Raw genomic sequence first — 22,089 nt, 5'->3', positions numbered from 1 at the left:
CTTGTTCTTAAAAGTGATTTTCCTATTTCACCTGCCCCACTCCTCCCCAGGCCTTAGCCTCATGACCTTCATAATCTTAACAATCTTTTCTGTTTTCCTACTGCCAGTTCCTATTTATTTCATGCAGAGCAGTTTTTTTTGGTTTGTTTGTTTCTTTGTTTCATTGCAAACTTGTCCTAAGTATCCTAAGTATTTTCCTGAACAAGGAGAGTTATCTCTCTAAGAAAAACTCTGAAGCCAGGTGTTAAAAAAACATTTCACATTGATTCAGGCTATTATAGTAGGGAAATCTGAGCAGATCTCTTGGATGTGGAGATGGGATTGACTTCAAGAAGTGGGGGCTGCATCACCAGTGTCTGGAGACAAGGAGGAGCATCATGTTTACCAGGGACTGAGAGGAGGCTGAGTTGGTTGAAACTGATGGTTTGGGCCGGGTGTGGTGGCTCACGCCTGTAATCCTAGCACTTTGGAAGGCTGAGGCGGGTGGATCACCTGAGGTCAGGAGTTTGAGGCCAGCCTGGGCAACGTGAGGAAACCCTGCCTCTACTAAAAAAATAAAAATTAGCCGGCCGTGGTGGTGGGTGCCTGTAATCCCAGCTACTCGGGAGGCTGAGGACAGGAGAATCACTTGAACCCTGGAGTTGGAGGTTGCAGTGAGCCGAGATCTCACCACTGCACTCCAGCCTGGGCAACAGAGTGAGACTCTGTCTCAAAAAATAAGTAAAAAATAAAAAAACCTGATGGTTTGTATTTATAAATAGCAGGGGAATAATTTGGATATGGAGGTGCACAGGAAGGGGCATGATGGGGCAGTTACAGAGAACTTTAGAAGCGTAATCCTGTAAGTAATGAGAGTTTCTGGAGGATTTGGGGCAGGGAAAAGATATGATTAGATTTTAGAATTCAGGGAGAACACTATGCCGGTAGTGATTGGGTAGGCTCTGTGGCAGACTTCAAGCTGCCCATCAACCCCTATTCTTTCTTCCTTTCTTTACTCACAGAGCTCCTGAGGTTTAGTTGAACACAACCACTGTGCCAGCCTCTCCGGCAGCTGTATGTGCACATTGGCTAAATTCTGGCCAATGGGATGCAGAAGAAGTGATGTGTTCCTTTTCTAGCATTATCCAAAACGTGCATCATTCTCCAATAGAAAGAAATAAAGATTTTTGGAGAAATGGCTGCTTCTAAAGGACTGGGCAGGAGAAGTGCAAGATAAGTCTGGAATATCTTGCTGTGCCAAAAGTAAGGAAACACTCAAAGAATGATGGAAGTGTGTTAAAAGCACACAGTAACCAGCCTGAAGGGTTCACCATGGCCAAATATGGGGCAATTTGAGCAACAAAATAATGATAGTACAGGAATATAACCCATAGAATGAAAAAAAGAATATGAGTCACTTTGAATATAAGGTGATTAATAAAATAAAGGTGAGGGAAGAAAAATTACTTTTTATAATAGAATTCTATCTAGTAAACATAAAAAGAAAGATGAAATTAGGAAAATCGCCATTTGGCAGCCATCATAGTAGTAATTGTTCCAGGCAAGAATCAACAATGGGTGTTAAAACTAGTGAGTGAAAATATAAAAATAAGCAGAATATTTACATGGTTTAAAAACATCATTCCACAGTATACCTGTGAAATAAAAGAGGGCAAATATTTACTGTGGAGAAACCTGGCAGATATCACCCTAACCAAGTGGTCCAAGGTAACATCACCAACACTGGGACAGACTGCCATCAAGCGTCTCCTGCTGTGATGGATCAAAGACACGCCGCTTCTGCCGCTGCCTGCCAAAAATGTATGGCCTAAATCTAGGCATGAAAAAATACCACACAAATGCAAACTGAGGACATTCTTTAAAATAACTGACGTTTTCTCTTCAAAAATGTTAAGGTCATGAAAGATAAAGATTGAAGAACTATTCCAATTTACGGAAATTTTAAAGACAGGACAACTAAATGCAATTAATTATCCAGAATTGAATCCTGGGTCTGTAAATTATTTTTCTTTTGCTATAAAAGACATTAGAGAAACAATCAATGGAATTTGAATATCGTCTGTAAATTAGACAATAGTATTATGTCAATGTCAATTTCTGATTTTGATCATTGTATTGAGGTTATGAGAGAGTATGCCCTTGTTGTTGGGAAACACCCTATACTAAAGTTTTTAGACATAAATGGGTAAAGAGTTAAATCATGTCTTTAATTTGCTCTCAAATGTTTTCAGGGAAAACTATTAAGAGAGAATGAATGATTGGCAAATATGATAAAATGTTAACACTTGGAGAATATGAGTGAAGGGTATACAGGGATTCTTTTAATATTTTTGCAATTTTTCTGCAAGTCTGAAATAAGTATAAAATAAAAAGTTTTTGTTTTTGTGTTTGTAAGGAATGAGCACGCACTTCCATCTGCCCTCATCCCTTTACCCTTCCTGTTGGCTGGGAGATGATGACCCTAGAGAGTGGTGGGTGTGTGCTGTGGATGGTGGCACTGCCCTACCAGCCCTGGGCCACTGTCTTCTACTGTTTGGGGAGAAATCATCTATGTTGTTAAGTCACTGCATTGGAGGGTCTCTTTGCTACAGCTCCATGTCCTGCAACTAACTAATACCAGCTGTAATAAGGAGAGACTGGAGGAAGGTGGCTTCTTAGGAGCCTGGTGCACTGGTTTAGTTATTCCTATTGAGGGCAAGGAAAGTGGGGTCACGGAGAGAGTTGGTGAAGACCACTCATTTGGGGAGAGTTAGTGAAAGGAAATTAAGAATAGGAGAGCAACTTGAGGGCGCAATAGAGTCTTAGGATCCTCTGGGAGAGATTTTCCCTTTTAAGAAGCAGAGAAAAAAGTCCAAGGGAGAAAAGAGATGTTCGGGAGTTGGGAAATTTTCTGGTGACCCTGGTTCCTACTGCACTGGTCACCTCTGTATATGGCTGGCCCAGATTCCAGGGCCAGATAGCAGGATTATTTGTGGTTGTAAGTGAAGGGCAGAGAACTGTGAACCTACCTGGACTGAGGTGGAGAGGATCAAATATGATTTAGTGGGATACATAAGGAGAATTAAAAAGTTATAATAATCATGGTAGCAGGTAATCTTTACCAAGTCCTCATTGTGTCTTGGGACTAGTCTAAGTTCTTTACCCCATCTACTCATTTGAACCTCACAATAACCATAAGACACTATTCCTATTTTACAGACGAGTAAGCTGAGCCACAAAGAAGTTGTCAAAGGTCATTTGCAAGTAGCAGACACAAGCTTCAGATCCAGGCAAGCTGCCTCTGGGAACCCCCCTCCAATTTCTGGGGGCCACTTTTTGGTCCCCCGTCTCTCCTTCTCCTTTCCCTCCAGCAGCATTTGATGCTGACATAGGTGAACTGGAAACATATGGTCTCCTTCATTTTGTTGTGGATCTGCACTCCAGAATCTACTTCCCACAGAGCAGGAGAGGGATGGGGTGTAAGGAAGGGTGGCAGGTGTCAGCCCATGCCCTATTGAAATGACTCTGGTTCATAGGAAGGATGAAGGCCTGTCCATCTGAGGGCAAAAGAGGAAGGGCAGCCAGAAAGGGGCACGACTATTCTTTCCTGATTTTGGAGCTCTTGTACTGTTGGCGTGTGGGAGGCATTTGGGATGGGGTGAGGGTCAGAGTGGGCTTGTGGGACCGAATGTCCCCAGTCTGTTATTCCTGCCCCCACTTCAGAGTCCTGCCACTCACAAGTGTGAGACGATGGATGAAGGAGGAGGGAAGTCAGAAGAGCTTCTGTCCCTGAGGGTCTCTGCTCATTTCTTTCTGTGCTAAAGGCTTTTTCCCATTTTAAAAGCAGTAGGCAGTAAGTCCCAGAATGCCTGAAACAGGAAAAAGAGAAAGGAACTTTATAAATGCACTTTTGAACCCCGAGACCCAGCTCCTGGCCAGGAGACAGGCAAACTCTTTTAATATCCTTATTCTGGATTCACTTAAATGGAAACAGCCTCCAGTATTTTTAGCTGCTGTGTAATCAAAGTGAAAAAGAAGAAGGAAATGTATATATTTTTCTTTCCTAGTTAGAATAAGAGAAGGAATTGCTCATTATCTTTTAGCAGAGTCCCTGCTAGGAAGGGAGGAAAACACCAGGAGTCTCCATTTGCTCCTCCTCTGGCCTAGACAGGATTTAAACCCAGGAAGGGAAGCCAAGGAGAGACGAGAACGAGGGACGACCAGCAAGTACCAAGGTCTGCGGCAGGAGGAGACCGGCTCACAGGAGCAGCAGCATTGGAAGAGGCACCCAGCAGCCTCCCAGGTAAGAGTGCCAGTTGCCCAAGCTTTACTTACTGGAGGGAGGGAGGTGGCCAATGCAGATGAGCTCAAAAGTGGTGGCTCAGGTGCCTCCGTTCCCGAGCCTGAAAATCCGGGCAGTGTAATTAGTCTCCTATCACTTCCATGAAGAGTTAAAATGAATTGGGAAGTACCTCTCAGGACCCGTGTACTGCATCCTTAGTATTACACTCCAGTCTCAGACAGGGCTAAGCATAGTTATCCTCTTTCCTGCAACACAGATGCGTCTGTGTTGTATCAGTTTCTACCTGGCGTAACACATTTTTGTATAAAATGTTTCCTTTAAGATGTTCCTTCTCATCTTTTTTTCTTTTTAACTTACTTACAATGTCAAAGCTTTCTCTCTCTCTGTCTTTTTTTGGATAATTTAGTATTGTTATATTTCATTATTCTTTTAAATCCTAAAACAGAGTTGTTATTTTAGTTATGATTAGGAAGCTATGATAACTTTCCCTTTTTCTGGATTTTGTGTGAATCAGTTAAGGGGATGTTTGCAAACACATTTGAACAGCTTTGAAGTATCTCCAGACATTTAATTTTACAGGTTTTAATTATTATTTGTTAAGACGACAACTTCTCTCGAAATCCCCATACTATTACCCTCACAATACCTCAAAGAAAACATTTCAAGACATCTAAAAAAATGATGTGGTTGGCTGGGCACGGTGGCTCATGCCTGTAATCCCAGCACTTTGAGAGGCTGAGGCGGGTGGATCACCTGAGGTCGAGAGTTCGAGACCAGACTGACCAACATGGAGAAACCCCGTCTCTACTAAAAATACAAAAAATTAGCCGGGCATGGTGGCGCATGCCTATAATCCCAGCTACTTGGGAGGCTGAGGCAGGAGAATTGCTTGAACCTGGGAGGTGGAGGTTGCGGTGAGCCGAGATTGAACCATTGCACTCCAGCCTGGGCAACAAGAGCAAAACTCCATCTAAAAAACAAAAACAAAACAAAGCAAACAAACAAAAAAAACTAGTTTTTGGAGGTCTTACTTTTTACTTATTTATTAACTTTTGTGCTTGGGAGAGATCTGGGGGAAGGATGGAGAAAGAATGAATGAGAACAGGCAGGGCTTCACTTAAAAGCATGAAACCTGTGTTGCTTATATAAGCATTAAAAAAAAGAACAAGTTCCAACATAAAAGTAACAAACTGCCCACATTGGGACACAGATTAGCCACAGTGCCTAAAATCCACTAGTTCTTGGAAAAGCTGAGGTGTCACCAAGGCATCAGATGGTACCTTGCTCGGTCAGGGCTACGTATTGGCAGCTGGCCTCTTGACATTCAGACATTTGTTGCAGACTCAGAATCAAGGTGACAGTGTTGGACACAGGAAAAAATAGAGTATCAATACTGGTATCATTTTTCCAGGAGAGAAGGGAAGAAGGCACCTGGCATTCTTTCATACAACTCTAAGTACTGCTTTGTCCCCAGTTTGTAGGCTGCAGCTGACTCCCGAAGGAGGGAAAATAGAACAAATGATTTCAAATCATCCCGTGGCTTCTGGTTTTCCAGTCCAGTGCTGCTCTGTGGTTTGAAATGTAGGGTGGGCAGAGCTCTGTTTCTGAGTAGATGCCTGAGGAAATTGTGCCCAGGCCCAGTGGAAATTTTTGTCCATTCACTGCTCATTCCAGAGCCTTGGCTCCTATAGGATCTGGATACAGACATGAGATCATGGTTTAGGTCCTGTAGCCACATCTGGAGCCACCAGTCTGTGAGCAGAGGTTGCTAAGATCTCAGGCCTGATCTCTGGATGGACAGGGACTTTGCTGCTTCTGCCACAGTGGACTCACTGCTAATGCTGCCCAGCCACCATTTGAATCTGTACCCAGCGAGTGTGAGTGGAACAGTGCAAATGCTTGGAAATTAGCAAACACTCTCCTCTTTGCTAGAAGACTGGAACTTTAAAGTTACTTCAATATGTGGAAAACAACACATTAGCTAAAGAAATAAATTGCAGAGTTTTTTGTTTTGTTTTGTTTTAATATGACGCCCCTCACACCCATGGATATTAGGGCTAATTGTATACAAAGTAATATTTAGTCATTCTGGGGACTGGCTGTTTGGTTGAATAAGGGAGAGGAAGGTTCCTGAATTTAGGTCCCGTGTCTATTTTATCTTGTTATTGTGCATGAGGTTGGTCCCACCAAAGCTAAAGGAAGTTCTTGCTGTGAGAAAGTGATTCATTCTCTGGGGGTAAATGAACATCTTTGCCTGATGTCCAAGAGGAGATTTTAAAGTGCTTTGCACAGAACCTGGCATGTAATAAATGCATAGAAAATGGTAGCTACCATTATCATCACTCATTTGAGCCTTTGCAAGGCAGATTAAGAGTCAGTTGTCAAAACAAAACAAAATGAGCCTGTGGTCACCCCTGAAAAAGTGATTGAGTGCTGAGGCTGGGTCAGGACACCATCCTTGATCTTTTCAAGCCTCAGGCGAGTGGGCAGACTTGATGGGATGGCTCTCCAGGAAAAGGGTTCTAGCACGGTGGTGTGAGAGTCATCTCCAAGGACTTCCTGGACACTCCCTGGGTATCCCACAGAACTAGGAGAATGGGGGGACAGAGTGATACCCAGAATGTGACCATACTAAGCCCTATCACATAAAACCAAATTTCCATTCTCTTCCATACTTAGCTGTCTTGTATCCTATATGCAATCCTATATTCAACGTCACAGAGACTAGAAATAAAAATGTTTGTATGTACTTGCTTCTACTGGAGTTTAACCTAGGAGAGACAGACCTCCCTTGTATATCCATTTTCTTGGATCTGAAGGAGAAAGAGATACAGAGGTGAAATCGGTCCCCTAAGCCTCTAGTTCAAGGTGAGTTGAGCCAGGGTAGATTCCTCAGCCAGCTGAGAACTTGCTGTCCTGGAACAGGTTACTTGGGAAGTACAGGGAAGGCCCCTGAGTCACCCAGGGTCCAAGCTGTAGATCATTAGCAATATATGCCAAAGAGAGTTAAGGAAGGAGTGACAAGTTTGCCAGTGACATTTGTGACATTGATGCATCCCTAGCCACTCATCTCCCTCATTTTCCTTCATAGTTTAATGATATCCACCCTGTCATTTGGGGACAGAATATCTTCTTAAGTGACTCTGCTGGAAATCCATGATGATACACTTTTTCTAAAACCCAAAGCAGTGCTTTCATTTTCCTGTGGTTAACTGTCAAGGCAGGATGAGATAATAAGGGAACCAGAGAAAGCCCTGAATTTAAGTATAAAGGTCTGTAACAGTGGCTAGAAATTGGCTACCTCTCTTCTTTGGCGTAAGTAGTATTTTTTTTTTCCTGACCCAGGGTGTGTGTCCTTCTTTGGGGAAAATGAGATGACACAGAAACCATCCACCCCTGGGGTCCAAGAGGACCATCAGGATTCAGGGGCCATCCTCCTCCCTTGGCCAAGGCTTGGATGCCATCTGCCCCTGAAGACAGAAGTATCTGTGCACTTTGGTGTTTCCTAGGAAAGGAATTCTCCAGCTTCTCATGAGAATTGACTGGGACTTAACCTCTATGTGAGGGAAATGCAATTCATGTCCCCAGTGGATCATCCTTGGCACCACTCAGAGGAAGTACAGGCACAGGATTTAGTTATCGATTTATTAATTTTTAAGTGAAAACCCAATTTATGCCTTGGGTTTCTTTTATTTTCAGGAAAAAACCCTCTCTTAAAAACACGTGGCAGAACGGAGGACATTTGGTGTTTTTTTTTTGTTTTTGTTTTTTTTTGTATATACAGGACATATAACAGACAGATGAAGAACACAGACGCAGGCAGTGGACAGACCTGGTGTGTGATCCCAGCTCTGCTGCTTTTTAGCTGTGTGTCCTTTGGCAAATTACTTAACTTCTCTGAGGACCTGTCACAAAGAATGATATCAACTGACTCCCAGGATTTTGAGGATTAAATGAGGATAATTTTTATAGCATTTGGCACAATGTCCATTATCTAATAAGCACACATACACAGACACACACAAATCCAGTGGCTATTACTACTTACTTCACAAAATATTACTTTGGCAGGACTGTGCTATGAGGCTGGTGATACAGAGGGGATCAACACAGTCACGGCCCTCTCTGTCATCTCTGAGCTCACAAGGATACCTGGGCTAGAAACACGCATACAGATTTGGCAGCTGTCAATATTTGGCTGGAAATTAAAGCCACAGGGGTAGATGCAGATACCAAGAGAGAACACAGCAGAAGCATAGAGCCCTGCAACATCTGAAGGCAGAAGTAGGGGGACCATCCATGCAGCCCATGGTCAGTCGTGTACTCCTCAAAGAGCCTTTCTGGTAAAAGCAACACAAGGCAGCATTTGTTCCTGAGTCTAATGTATCCCTCCCTCCCACCTTCCCACACCACCCAACACCCCTTCTGCAGTCAGAATTAAAGACATGACCAGCCTCTGTAAGACAATGATTCTTGGGGACAACTGGTTTCCTGTGGTTCCTGCATACACATTTCCTGCATGTAAATGCCCTTCGCTTCATGCATCCCTGCAGAATTTACCCAACTTTCCATGGGAAAATACCCCTCAGCAGAATAATCCTCCCTATTTGGAAATGTATCATCCTGCGTTTTGCTCAGAAAAATCTTCTGCCCTGTCTGCCCCCTCCCCACCCTCGCGGAGCTCAGCCTGTGGTTTGCTGTGCATACTGAAAGAGTCGATGAAGTCATCCTTCCCTTCTGCTGTTAAACAAGGAGTCTCTTTCCTGCCACGTGTTGGAGTGAGAGCCAGCAGGCTTCTCTTCTTGCTCATTACACTTGACAGAATGTTAGGTTGAGGATTTCCCTTGCTCTCATCTTCTTTCGAACAATCAACCTACCCAGGAAAATCTGAGCGCAACTTGTGGAATCTGAGAGGCAGTAATTAATGAGGACATCTTGTTACAAATCAGAAGGACAGGCAACACCAAGGGCTCCAACAGGGACTTCTGGGATTTCTCATATTCCAGGCTACAAAAACAAATGCTGTAGACCTGGGCTCTGGGCAGCCTTACTGTGGTTGATGGCAAGAGTCCACGGCTTTTTTTTTTTTTTTTTTTTTTTTGCGTTCGTTGAGAACTTCTTCGGAAAACCATCTGCACTTCATTTATGTCTCAGGCTGGGGGTGGGGGGTGGGATGGAAAGCATGGGCAGAGAAGTCTGCTTTTTCAGCCCTATTTTTGCCCAGGAAGAAGATTTTTGGACAGTGGAAACTCATGTGCTGCCATGAACACAGTAGGTCCTTTAGAGATCAATATGCGTTGTTACTGGTGAATGGCAGAAGTGCATAGGGATTAGTGGCTCCATTGCTGGACACTGTGCATCTGGGGTTGCATCTGTGGCCGTGTGCTCATCAATTGCATAATCAGTTGCTCAATGCCACTGAGCCTCAGTTCCTATCCTGGGGATCAAGTGGAGAATAGTGTGTGGCTTTTATCTTTGTGATGAACGTCTAAGGATGGCCGTTGTGAAATATCATTATTTTTATCCTGCCTTCCAACTCATTTTCCTGGCTTCCCACTCCCCCCATCTTCTGACAAAAGTCTCAAGCAGATTCCAGAGCTTTTCTGGTGGCTTTTGGTCTTAGAAGAGAATTGCTTTTGTGAAAGCAAGTCCATTTCAGTTTTGAGCCGCAGTCTCTCATCCAGGCCACATCTTTTCTTCTTTCTCAGCTCAGACCTGATGCTGGAACCTGCAGAGAAGCTGGAGGGAAGGGGCTTGGGGCTTTCCTCCCTCCACTTCTCTCTCCTTAACTTGCATAGCTGCTTCTGGCTTCACCAGGTTGCTGCTTCCTGGGGCGAGGTGAGGGTTAGAAAAGAAGGGAGAGGGCACTTTTACTTTACTGGGGCTGTTGTGGTTCCCTCTGTTGGATGCCCTTGTTATGGTGAATGCTTCCAGTGCTGGGCCACCCCTCCTTTGTGGGGAGCTTCTGTGGGATCTTTAGATATTCCCCTTCCCACCCACTGGGCATGTCCTGCTGCAGTCGCCCCCTTGGGGTGGCACACTCCTGCTGAATGGTGGACCTGCACCTCAGCTCGGGCCCTGAACTGCCCTCTTGGTAGCTCTAACATGCCTCATTTCTGTGACATCAACTTGGCCTTGCCAAAGTCTGAGTTTCAGTCCTCTCACACTGCAGCCCCCTTCCTCTCTCTGCCACGCAGCCTGTTCCAGCCAAGCTTCCACCTGTGAATTCCTCCGGGCCAGAATCAGGCACCGGTCTCTTTGCCTGCCACCCCCACTAATTCACCATGACCCCACCCCCAACCCCCAAACCTCCAGTGGCACACTGTCTTTGAAATGTGTGGGCACGGCCAGGTGCAGTGGCTCATGGCTGTAATCCTAGCACTTTGGGGAGCTGAGGTGGACAGGCTGCTTGAACCCGGGAATTCGAGACCAGGTTGGGCAAGATGGTGAAACCCCATCTCTACAAAAAAAATACAAAAATTAGCCAGGCACTGTGACATATACCTGTAGTCCCGGCTACTCAGGAGGCTGAGGTGGGAGGATCACTGGAGCCCAGGAGGTGGACATTGCAGTGAGCCGTGATTGTGCCAATGCACTCCAGCCTGGGCAACATAATGGGATCCTGTCTGAAAAAAAAAAAAAAAAAAGAAGTGTGCAGGCACTTATTACCCATGGTCCAAGTCACAAGACAACAAGAAGTGTCCCATTGACTATTCCATTCCATCTGCCGGGTGTTGAGTCCAGTGCCTGAAATGCAGTCAGTTCTCAGAAGAAGTGAGCTTTTATTATTATCAACAATACGTGCTTTTGGTGATAGGAAGAGCCATGAAGGAGTGGGAGGGCAAAGGGGTAACACAAAGAAAAACCCTTCATAGGTACCATTCTGCTTAATTCACAGTGGTGTCACATCCCTTGGGTACAACATGTATAATGGATGAAAGCATTGCATAGGGACATGTATCTAACTGCACTCATTTGTCATTTGTATCAGAATGTCATATTGGCACAGAGCAAGCATAGGCTTGCAATCAGATGGGTCTGCGTTTGAATCCTGGCTCTGCCACTTCGTTGTTGGGCAACCCTGGCAAATGACTTTACCTCTCAGATCTGGTTTCCTTACCTTTTGAGTGAGGAGAGGAACACTGACCTTACATGGCAGCTCTGGGGATTAATTACGAGGAATAATGCACCCAGCCAATGCCTAGCGCGTAGCAGCAACTCAGTAAATAACATTTAGCATTTCATGCTATTGTGATTCTTCTTCTTTTATTCTTCCAGGGCTCTTCACCCCCTGTTTCCTCAACTTCCTGATACTAAATGAATGATGACTATTAAAAGTTAAACATTTTACATATTAGTAGAATTTGGCTTAGTGGCTAGAAATATTTCTTCCTTTTATAATCAATATAGTTGAAAGATGCCTTTCAACCTAGGCGTTATTATTATTATTTGAGATCGAGTCTTGCTCTGTTGCCCAGGCTGGAGTGCAGTGGCATGGTCTCGGCTCACTGCAGCCTCCGCCTCCCAGGTTCCAGCAGTTCTCTATCTCAGCCTCCCAAGAAGCTGGGATTAGAGGAGTGCACCGCCACACCTGGCTAATTTTTGTGCTTTTAGTAGAGAAAGGTTTCACCATGTTGGCCAGACTGGTCTCGAACTCCTGGCCTCAAGTGATCCTCCTGCCTTGGCCTCCCAAAGTGTTGGGATTACAGATGTGAGCCACCGTGCCCGGCCAGCATTATTCTTTATAGCAGAACAGATGAGGAAGAAAAGGAAGTCACATTCAGTAAATCGATTGAAAACAAAATAAACCTCAAAATATTGACTAATCCCTGCTCACATACCAGACATAGTGCTCACTGCTGTTCACATCTAAGAGGGGTGATGCGCTGTCATTCCCACGTTACAGACAAGGAGGTGGAGGCTCAGGATGAGGAGCATTTTTAGGGATGCACATCCTACAGCCTGTCTGAGGTGCCTTTCCACCATATCCCAATTGCCTCTCAACCACGGGCAGGGAGAGCCTGTGCTCAAGCAAAACACAGACCACAGGAGAGGACTGTGTTTCCTGACTTCAAATTTTGGCATAAATAATTGCAGGTCTTGGGTTAGTTACAGAAACCCATTGTCAAGAGACAGCTCTGCAGATCACTTTCTAGATAACTGCTGCTACGCAAGCCCAACTGGGATGTATCTTGTGACTGAGGTTTGTGTGAGCAAAATGTGAGGTGAAAGCTGGGTCTCTTGTGGTCTGTCCTGCCTCAGCTTGTTAGTGTGCAAAGAATGGGCCGTCCTAGATGGGGGTTGGGGGCACAAGGGGAAATGGCTGGAGAGAGTTATTCTGCTCATTGACAGTGGTGAAGACACCACCTCCTGGTGAAGGAGGAGGAAAAACCTAACCACCTGCCCCATCTCAGGTCGCCTGGCTTGACTGACAAACCAGGCCACCCATGCACGGATGGATTTGAGAAACAGTGACCAAACCTGTCAGCATGTGTGACTGTGCTCCTGCCACAGGAGGGCCCCAAGATGAATCAGCCCAGTCCTGTCCTTAACAGGCTCACGGCCTAAGACAAGCTGCATACAAGAGTAACTGTAACACCAGGTCAACGCTCAAGAGACCAGCAGTGAGGGACAGGTCCATTTCTCTGAATGCTTAGCAGAAGTGAAGCTAGTCTCCAGCTGGGTAAGGCAGGGAGACAGGAGAGAAGACTTTGTGGAGCAGGTAATTTTATTAGAAATTCTTATGTTTTACTGGTTCACAAGTGAGTGTCGTGAGCAGGATGCTGGCCCTGCAGTCAGTGGACTTGGGTCTGAGTACAGGTTCTGCTCTTCCTGGCCGTGGGACTCAGGACAACTTGCTCAGCTTTCTCATCTGTGCAAAGCAGCATGGCATTGTGGGGATAAGCATGGACTCTGGGGTCAGATTGCCTGGGTTCAAATCCTGCCACTCTGAGCTGGGTGCTGGTTGGCAAGTCATTTAAAGTAGTAGTGCTTCAGTTTCCATATCTATAAGATGGGGGTCATGATAGTATATTCTAACAAACAATTGTGAGAATGGAATGAGTTAATAAATGTGAAACACTTAGAACATTTAGAATAGTGCCTGTCACATAGCAAGTGCTCTATGTGCAGCTCTTATTGTTGATGTTGTTAAGAGGGAGGATAATATTAGGGTTGCTGTAAAGATCCAGAATTAGGGGGATCAAAGCGTGGCACACAATAGGCTGTCAACACAAGAAAGCTGCTCTTCTTATTATTAATAAGTGCAGGTGAGCCTAGAATGAGAGGTGAAGAGAAGGGCATCCTGGGCAGTGTGAACAGTAAGCAAAGAGAGGAGGCAGGAATATGCAATCTGTGAGGCAGGAACAGAAAGTAATTTGGTTCAGATCCTTGGGAGAAATAGAATGAGTTCCTTCTGCTGGTTTCCCAGCTTCCTTGGGCTCTTAGAATCTGGTAAAAAAAAAAAAAAGCCAGCTTCCCTCAGCACATCTCCATGGCTTTCTTTTGCAATGTTTCTGAATACAGGTATCCTGGAGGGTCTGCTCCCTGTCTTTCCAAGGATGAGTCTCCAGGAGATGTTCCGCTTCCCTATGGGGCTCCTGCTTGGCTCTGTGCTCCTGGTGGCTTCGGCCCCAGCCACTCTGGAGCCTCCCGGCTGCAGCAACAAGGAGCAACAGGTCACTGTCAGCCACACCTACAAGATCGATGTGCCCAAGTCTGCCTTGGTTCAGGTTGACGCTGACCCTCAGCCCCTCAGTGACAATGGGGCTTCGCTCTTGGCCCTGGGGGAGGCCGGGGAGGAACAGAACATCATCTTCAGGCACAACATCCGCCTTCAGACGCCACAGAAGGACTGCGAGTTGGCAGGCAGTGTCCAGGACCTCCTGGCCCGGGTGAAGAAGCTGGAGGAAGAGATGGTGGAGATGAAGGAACAGTGTAGTGCCCAGCGCTGCTGCCAGGGAGTCACTGGTGAGCTCACCACCTGGTATTCATTCAACAAACATTTGATGAGCACCTATTATGTGCCAGGGTTTCCACTAGCCTCATGAGCACTTTGTGACTCTGGTGTGCTCCTACTTCTCATTCTGGGTTTTCTCTAGGGGGCCCATCCCTGCTATTTATTCATTTATTCACTGGTACTAGCTCCAGGGGGCATCTGGAAGCTGAGCAGGGAGGGACCAGCAGCTCTTGCAGAGAGTCTAGACTCCTGGCCTATTGCTTCCAGATGGGAATGCTTCCAGGAGCTGTCATACCTGTGAATCAAAGCGCTACTCAGAGAGGAAGCAATGGGATACACAGGAAAGATAGGGCCTTGGAGCTAGACAAGACAGGTTACAAATCCCAGTTCTACCACTTTTTAGCTGTGTGACTTTGGGTAAATCCCTTATGTTTCCTCAACTGTCCAACAGGGATGATTCTATCAGCTAGTATAGTTCTGAGAACTAGAGATGATGTGTAGAAGATTCCTGGCCCTTAGAGGAATTTACAAATCAGTAAATTATAATTATTTTATTAGTAAAAATTACAATTGTAAAATAATTACAATTTAATTTTACAAATAATGAAGGTTCTCCCCCAACGCAACCCCGTCACTTTTAAACTGCCCAGGCTGATCCAATGATAATGAACAGTACTTTGGCATAGGATTTCATGCCTGAAGGAATTGCTATGGTAAAGAGCACCTTAACCATCAGATCCAGATACAGAACTCGGCACCAGGGACACTGCCATGAATAACCAACATGGACTTGCTTCTGAGGAGCTCCCACTTTGGAAGCGTTTTTAGGAAGGAAAGAAGGTGTTCTGAAAAGCAGAAGCTGGGCCACAGAGGAGACTGCACTAACCAGTCTGCCCTCCAGCTGCCTCTTGCTGTGTAGGGTCAGAGAGGGGAGCCTGGTTAAATCCCTTCTCCACTGTACCCATAGTTGAGAGTAGGCTATTTTGTAGCTTCTGCAGTTCCATTTTTTCCAGACTTCAATCTGGGCTCATTTCACAAGGTCCCAGCCTTGCTAGTTCCAGCAAACTCCAACCTCCCTGGATCTCACTTTCCCCCCAGGAGTCCTGCCCTGCAGTGTCAGCTGGCCAGGGTGGAGCATTTAAGGCCCCTCCATAGGAAGGCACTAAATAATGACCACCATGTAGAGAGGAAGGAACCGGGGAATTCACACGGGAAGGGAAAGGAAAGAAGGGTGGGTCCTGCAGCCTTTTCAGGCAGAGAAAGAAGGAGACGTTTGCAGATGTCACAGATTAGAAAGCCTGGCCCAAGCTGGAAAGGGCCAACACCTTTTCTCCCTTGTGGAGCTCCACCATCCTCCAAAAAATAGCCGTGCAAGACCCAGAAATCACCAGACCCTTAAGAGTGGGGCTAATGATTTCTGGGTCTTGCATGGCTGATCTCAAAGGAAGGAGATCCCCACGCACAACCCTTCAACCCAACCTACTGTTTCTCCTCTCCCTCCCAGATCTAAGCCGCCACTGCAGCGGCCACGGGACCTTCTCCCTGGAAACCTGCAGCTGCCACTGCGAAGAGGGCAGGGAGGGCCCCGCCTGCGAGCGGCTGGCCTGCCCCGGGGCGTGCAGCGGCCACGGGCGTTGCGTGGACGGGCGCTGCCTGTGCCATGAGCCCTACGTGGGTGCCGACTGCAGCTACCCGGCCTGCCCTGTGAACTGCAGCGGACACGGCGAGTGCGTGAGCGGCGTGTGCCAGTGCCACGAAGACTTCATGTCGGAGGACTGCAGCGAGAAGCGCTGTCCCGGCGACTGCAGCGGCCATGGCTTCTGTGACACGGGCGAGTGCTACTGCGAGGAGGGCTTCACAGGCCTGGACTGTGCCCAGGGTGAGAGCGGAGATGTGCCCTCGGGCCGCCGGACTCTTCTTTCCAATGCGCCATTTAACCCTCAATTACACGTTGTCATCTTTGGGGGTCTCTTCCTTTAGCCTACGCCAGATTGCTGTGTCCCAACCCCAGAGTTTCTGATTCTGCGATGGGGCCTAAGAATTTGCATTTCTAACAAGTTCCCAGGTGATGCTGATGCTGCTGGTTAGAGGCTCTAACCTTGAGGACCACTGGTCTTGTGATCTAATGGCTGTGTGTGAGTGTGTGTGTGTGGTGAGGGGGTCAGTATTAATTACCTGTCGTTCGGATAATAACTTCTAGGGGTCGGGAATGGCGCCTTACACAGGTCTGCATCCTGCACACCCACCCTTATAGTGCTCAGGGAATACTCACTGGGTCTGGATCGCCTCCCTTGCTCACCCTCTCTGCCCTGTTCCTGTTCTGCCTGCAGTGGTCACCCCACAGGGCCTGCAGCTGCTCAAGAACACGGAGGATTCTCTGCTGGTGAGCTGGGAGCCCTCCAGCCAGGTGGATCACTACCTCCTCAGCTACTACCCCCTGGGGAAGGAGCTCTCTGGGAAGCAGATCCAAGTGCCCAAGGAGCAGCACAGCTATGAGATTCCTGGTTTGCTGCCTGGAACCAAGTACATAGTCACCCTGCGTAACGTCAAGAAAGAAGTTTCTAGCAGCCCACAGCATCTACTTGCCACCACAGGTGAGGAAGCCACCTGATGCCCCAGGGTTCCCAGGAGAGGCCCCATTCTAAATGGTTTCTTTCATTAAACACCTGTAGGCAGTTGCCTTGATTAGGGGTTTGAAAAACACACCTGCCACAATCCTAGGTTCTGAAGAGTCCCAGTTCTCTCTCTTCTTTCCTCGCTCCCTGATTACTGGGTTCTCCAAGCCCATGAAGACCTGCTAGATGGGGGCTCATGGGGTCTTCTCTGTCCCTGAGATTAGTTGGGTCTGCACCTTCTCATAAGCAGTCAAAGTGTAGACCTGAATCCCCAGTCTCTCACTGAACCCCCAAAGCCATTCAGAAAGTTCAGATAGGTATGGGTGAGAGGCTGCTGAAGCCACCTGTATCAGTTAGATTCATCTTGGTGGGAAAGACAGGACACAAATGGGGTAAATGAAATTTCAAAGTTTAACTAAGAGATTGTTCACAAAGGTGTGGGTAGGGGTTGGATGGTGACACACTAAGACCTGCATCAATAAGGATACTCTCCTGCCTGAAGGGGCAAGGGATAGACGTTGGTACTTGGACCCAGAGAGAGCTGTAGAAAAGAGCTGCCTGGTAGGGTTGTTTTGGTAGAGGGATGCAGGCAGTCCACCGTGTCTCCAAAGAATTCTGTCTCCTGCCCTCTGATCTGCTGGTGATTCCTGCTAGCTGAACCTGGAAGCCAAAGGGTCAGGGAAACAGGCAGACTCAATTCACAGAGATCACAGCCTGGGGTACAGAACAAGATGGAGGATGGTGGAGGCTTGATCTGGAGAAACAGAATCTCCTGTGCACCAGCAAATGCCACCAAAATGTTTAGAAGGATTAGCATCACTGCTTACTCTTTAAACATTCTTGTCTCCTCGTGAACATTCTTAAAGCAGCTTAGATCTTCAAGGATTTGGAGAAACGTAGTTGGTTGAATGACTAACTCATTCCTTCACACAGTACATTTTTATTGAGCACTTACCATTTGTCAGGCACTGTTCTAGGTGCTAAAAATGCACTGCCTCCATCCTGCCCTAAACTTCTAGGGAAAGATCTAGGAAGATACAGATGGATGGAACTTTGGCATGCAGTTGTCTTTGCAGAGACATCAAGCTGCCTGTCCTTTATGGTGGTGGGACTAGGGTGGAGGTGGGGATGGGTCAGTGTTGGAAAGGGCTGTGAGAGACTTGGCCATCATGAGGTCACCATATGTGATTACCTTTGTCAGTGCCCTCAAGCTAAAGACCCCCAGGAGCACCCCTGTAGTTGAACAACTTGGGTGTCTTGATTGTTCTAGCATGGGTGACTGCACACTATGGGGGACCATAGAGGTATCTCAGTAAGACAGCGTTAGAAAGGACTGGTTAGAGAATTTGGGCCTGTGTTAGGTAATTTGGGGGAAGGTGTAAGGAAGCAGGGATTGGGTGCTGTCAAGAAGTGGGGAGAGCCTCTCCCCTCTGAGAGGCTAAAGTTGGTGACTGTAACAGAAGTGGCCATCACTCATAGTAGTCAGGAGAGTGGGTGTTCAGCTATTTGTGTGGCTTGGACAATGGTCATGTTTTTGTCTGTGTTCAGAGTTGATCATGGAAGTGTCTTGTTTTTATCTTGATCTATGCGGTCACAGAGTGACCTGACATTGATGTCCTGTGAAATGGTTTATGTTCAATAGGAGACACCAAGTCCTCACTGTGGGAGCCAGGCCCATTCTGGCTGGCAGAGTCTGCTTTTCTCTTTTTCCCCATTTTGTCTGTGGCTGCCTCTGGTACAGCTAGCACTGTGTCCAAAGCCTCCCAGTGCAGCACAGAGATGCCTATTCTGAAAGTCCTAGCAACCCCTCATCCATCTTGCTCTCGGGATTTGTAAAATTCTGCAAGTGTGAAGTTTCTCTTTCTTTCTAATCTGGTTCAGGTTAAACACATTCTTATTTGCTCCTCAGGGGAGCCTAAGACAAGAGGTACTCATCCCCACCATAATCATGAACATTCTCATTAAGTCCTTGCTTTTTCATTTGTGATTCCCTCCCAATTCTTTTACACCATGTAGGAACTCTTATATAAGCCTCAAGTCACATTTATTACTCACCTCTTGACCTGGCCTTCAGGGAATTCCATCTTTAATGGGAGTCTAAAAACAGCACCTGGCAGATGGAAGCCAGTGGGTGAGAGGAAAAGCTTCAGAGAAAAGGCTCTGTGAGGCGCTTTATCCATAACTGATTGAATCGGGGACGTTCAGAGCCCAGGGACCTTGAGATCACTGAGTTCACACCTGGCCTGACACTAATTCTCGGTCCTTCATCATCCGTCAGTGGTCAGTAGGCCTGGGTGGAGACACCTCCAGGGAGGTGAAGGTGGGGGCGTGACTGATGAAGAGGGGAAGCCTGAGAATTGGAGGGCCTTGGCTTTCCTGTCAAAAACTTAGAAAGCCTGAGAATTGGAGGGCCTTGGCTTTCCTGTCAAAAACTTAGAAGGCCAGGCTCCCTCAGCCTGGGATATGGCTGTTGGAATTTGAAGTGCTTCTCAAAGACCCTAGTCCTCCCATCCCTAGAAAAGTTCTCCCCTTAGAGCTGTAGCAATGATCCATTCCTTTGTATTAATCACTGTAACTTCATGTTTTTTTTTTTCTGAGTAGAAGAGTAAACATTTAGCCGTTAATACTTTACTATGAATAAATGTATACAATAACTCTCTTCCTTCACAGGACAGACAGATTGGGCAGCATGAGAATACCAGGTACCAGATGGAAGTGCTAAAATTGGTAAAAATAGCAGGAAGTACACTCAGATGGACCAAGTTAAAATTCACCTACTTTATAGTTTTGCCTAGGGTTCATCCTTAGAGGAGAATTTGAGAGGCAAGGGCTGCAATTTGGGAGATGGAGGAAGGAGCTTGTTGGATTACCAATGTTGTCCTTGAGAAAGTTTGAAATAGATTCTCTCCACTTTCCGTGGAAGTGCCTGAGCTGCTTATCCTGAGGTCGTCTTAGAGGGCAGGGGCTCTGCAGCTGAAGAGTGGGCCTTTAGTTCAGGGCTGTAGCTGTCAGAGCTCTGGACTGAGTGGTTTGGGTGGCCAACCTGAGAGGTACAGTTTGGGCTTGGCCAAAGTCAGTGTGGACAGGGAAGACCGCATGGCCTCTGATGGGATGGGGAAGTGGAGGCTTTCCCAAAAGACAGTCTGCCCATGGAATATGTGAAAACCAGCAGCTTAGTTGCTACTTTGGTAGCTCAAAGACACCTGCTAAGAACTGTGTCCTGGAGCTGAAGCCAGCTCTTGAGATGTCAAGAAAGGGAGCTGACCTGATAACCAACAGCCTGTCACAGAACCTTGGAACCTCTGCTCTTCACCACTTTCTCTTGCCTCCGTCACCCCTGCCCTAGACCTTGCTGTGCTTGGCACTGCCTGGGTGACAGATGAGACTGAGAACTCCCTTGACGTGGAGTGGGAAAACCCCTCAACTGAGGTGGACTACTACAAGCTGCGATATGGCCCCATGACAGGACAGGAGGTAGCTGAGGTCACTGTGCCCAAGAGCAGTGACCCCAAGAGCCGATATGACATCACTGGTAAGAGCCATCACTGGAATGTGAGATGTTTGCTGTGGATGCAGAGGTGGGGATAGTGTGTGCAGAGGGCACTGGCATCTGCACTGCTCAAGTGTGCACAGAGAGCCCAGGGGCCTTAGGAATCACACTTGAATCTGACCCTTGAATCTGCCAGACATAAGCCCACCTGGGAGGCCTGTAGACTCTGCCCCAGCATTCCAGGGCTCGATCCCAGGGCACCTTGTTAACAGATTATATTTGTGAGATGTTCTCCAAGTCAGCAAACTCTCTTGAAGACCCTGTCTGTGTCTCAGAATGGATTTGATGGTGTATAGATATTCCTTTTGGAGGAACTTTAGTATTTGGGTGTTGGGGACAGGAGGGAACAGAAAGAGAGAGAGAGAGAGAGATTGAGATTGGTTTGTTGAGCATGATGCATGGAAGGGGTTGTGTTGGGGGATGTGGAGGGGGGCAGGGTGCAGTGAGCAGGGGTGGCTCTCTGTCTCAGATTTCTGAGCTAATGCTGCCAAGAGCTAGAGCTCAAATGGCTGCTAAGGAAACAAGGCTGCAGGGATGGATCAAGTTTGGCAGTGCTTGAAGTCTGTACAATTCCAGGGCTCTTTTTTAAGAAAAGTAATATGCAATCATGAATACCCAATCAGGTACAAGGCCTTGGAATGGGCCGGTGAAAGTGTGGGGCTTATTAGCTTCATGGTAAATTCCCTCCTGGAGCCTTGTTCTGCTGTCCACTCCTTGAGTTCTGTCTTGACAGGACATTTTGGGGTTCTTAGTGTTTGTGGAGTGCAGAATGAGGGTGTGTGCCTCACACAAGCTTCTGTTTGTCTGCATTTTACCACCACAGTCTGAATATTTGTGCCCAAGGAAAAATAATTCTAGTTGCTTCTACAGAGAAATAACTTTCTTTTAAAAAAAGGGCTGGGCATAATGGCTCATGCCTGTCGTCCCAGCTACTTAAGAGGCTGAGGCGGGAGGATCCCTTGAGCCCAGGAGGTTGAGGCTACCATGAGCCGTGATTGCACCACTGCACTCTAGCCTGAGTGACACAGTGAGATCCTGTCTCTAATGAAATAAATAGGAAAAAATTAGGCTAAATGTCACAATGAGAAGGAGAGATGCTTTGGAAGGAAAAGGGTTGCTGGGAGCAGAAACACATTTGGGTCTATAAATAAAATTGGGAAATAAGTGCTAGGTGGCCCAGTGAAGAACCAGAGAACATTTGAAATGCATTTCAATTGCTGTCATCTCACTTGCTGTGACGCCCTACTCCCATCCCCAGCCTATAAGCCCCCTCAGTGACACCTCATGCTCTATTGCACCTGCGGGGCTTTATTTGCCTGCAAATACAGATTCGTCTTTGGAGGAGGAAGCATAACCTCTCATCTTCCCTCACGGGAGAAATCCCAGGGAGGAGTAGTGCTGGGGAGAGGGGTCTGGAGCCTGCACTCACATCCTGCGCTGCCTGCTTGTTTCCAGGTCTGCACCCGGGGACCGAGTATAAGATCACGGTGGTGCCCATGAGAGGAGAGCTGGAGGGCAAGCCGATCCTCCTGAATGGCAGGACAGGTGAGAGCTACTTGGAGGCACTATGGGCGTTTAATCATGTTTGCGTTCTCATATTTTTCTTGGCTGACTCCTCTCTGGATTAGAATTCTGGGATTTGCAGACAGACGGGGTGGCTCACGCCTGTAATCCCAGCACTTTG

At 46.8% G+C, this 22,089-nt stretch overlaps 1 protein-coding gene across 2 annotated transcripts in view; it reads left to right on the top strand.

Annotated features, from left to right (window-relative positions):
* Positions 1–3,983: 3,983 nt before the first annotated feature.
* Positions 3,984–22,089, top strand: part of TNN (tenascin N) — an 80,890-nt gene continuing 62,784 nt past the window's right edge. The window contains exons 1-6 of one of the 2 annotated variants that reach the window (XM_003824686.5): positions 3,984–4,282; positions 13,808–14,251; positions 15,745–16,119; positions 16,571–16,834; positions 20,202–20,387; positions 21,861–21,950. In XM_003824686.5, the coding sequence (XP_003824734.4) occupies positions 13,843–14,251; positions 15,745–16,119; positions 16,571–16,834; positions 20,202–20,387; positions 21,861–21,950 (1,324 nt within the window). In that variant the 5' untranslated portion in view covers positions 3,984–4,282; positions 13,808–13,842. Of the gene's footprint in view, positions 4,283–13,217; positions 14,252–15,744; positions 16,120–16,570; positions 16,835–20,201; positions 20,388–21,860; positions 21,951–22,089 lie in introns of those variants that run through there. The other variant, XM_034941163.3, reaches the window with a different exon arrangement.

This window comes from Pan paniscus, chromosome 1 (genome assembly GCF_029289425.2).
Source record: "Pan paniscus chromosome 1, NHGRI_mPanPan1-v2.0_pri, whole genome shotgun sequence".
Taxonomy (NCBI): Eukaryota; Metazoa; Chordata; class Mammalia; order Primates; family Hominidae; genus Pan; species Pan paniscus.
Note: the sequence above shows the minus strand (reverse complement) of the source record. Positions and strands in the feature narration are given on the sequence as shown.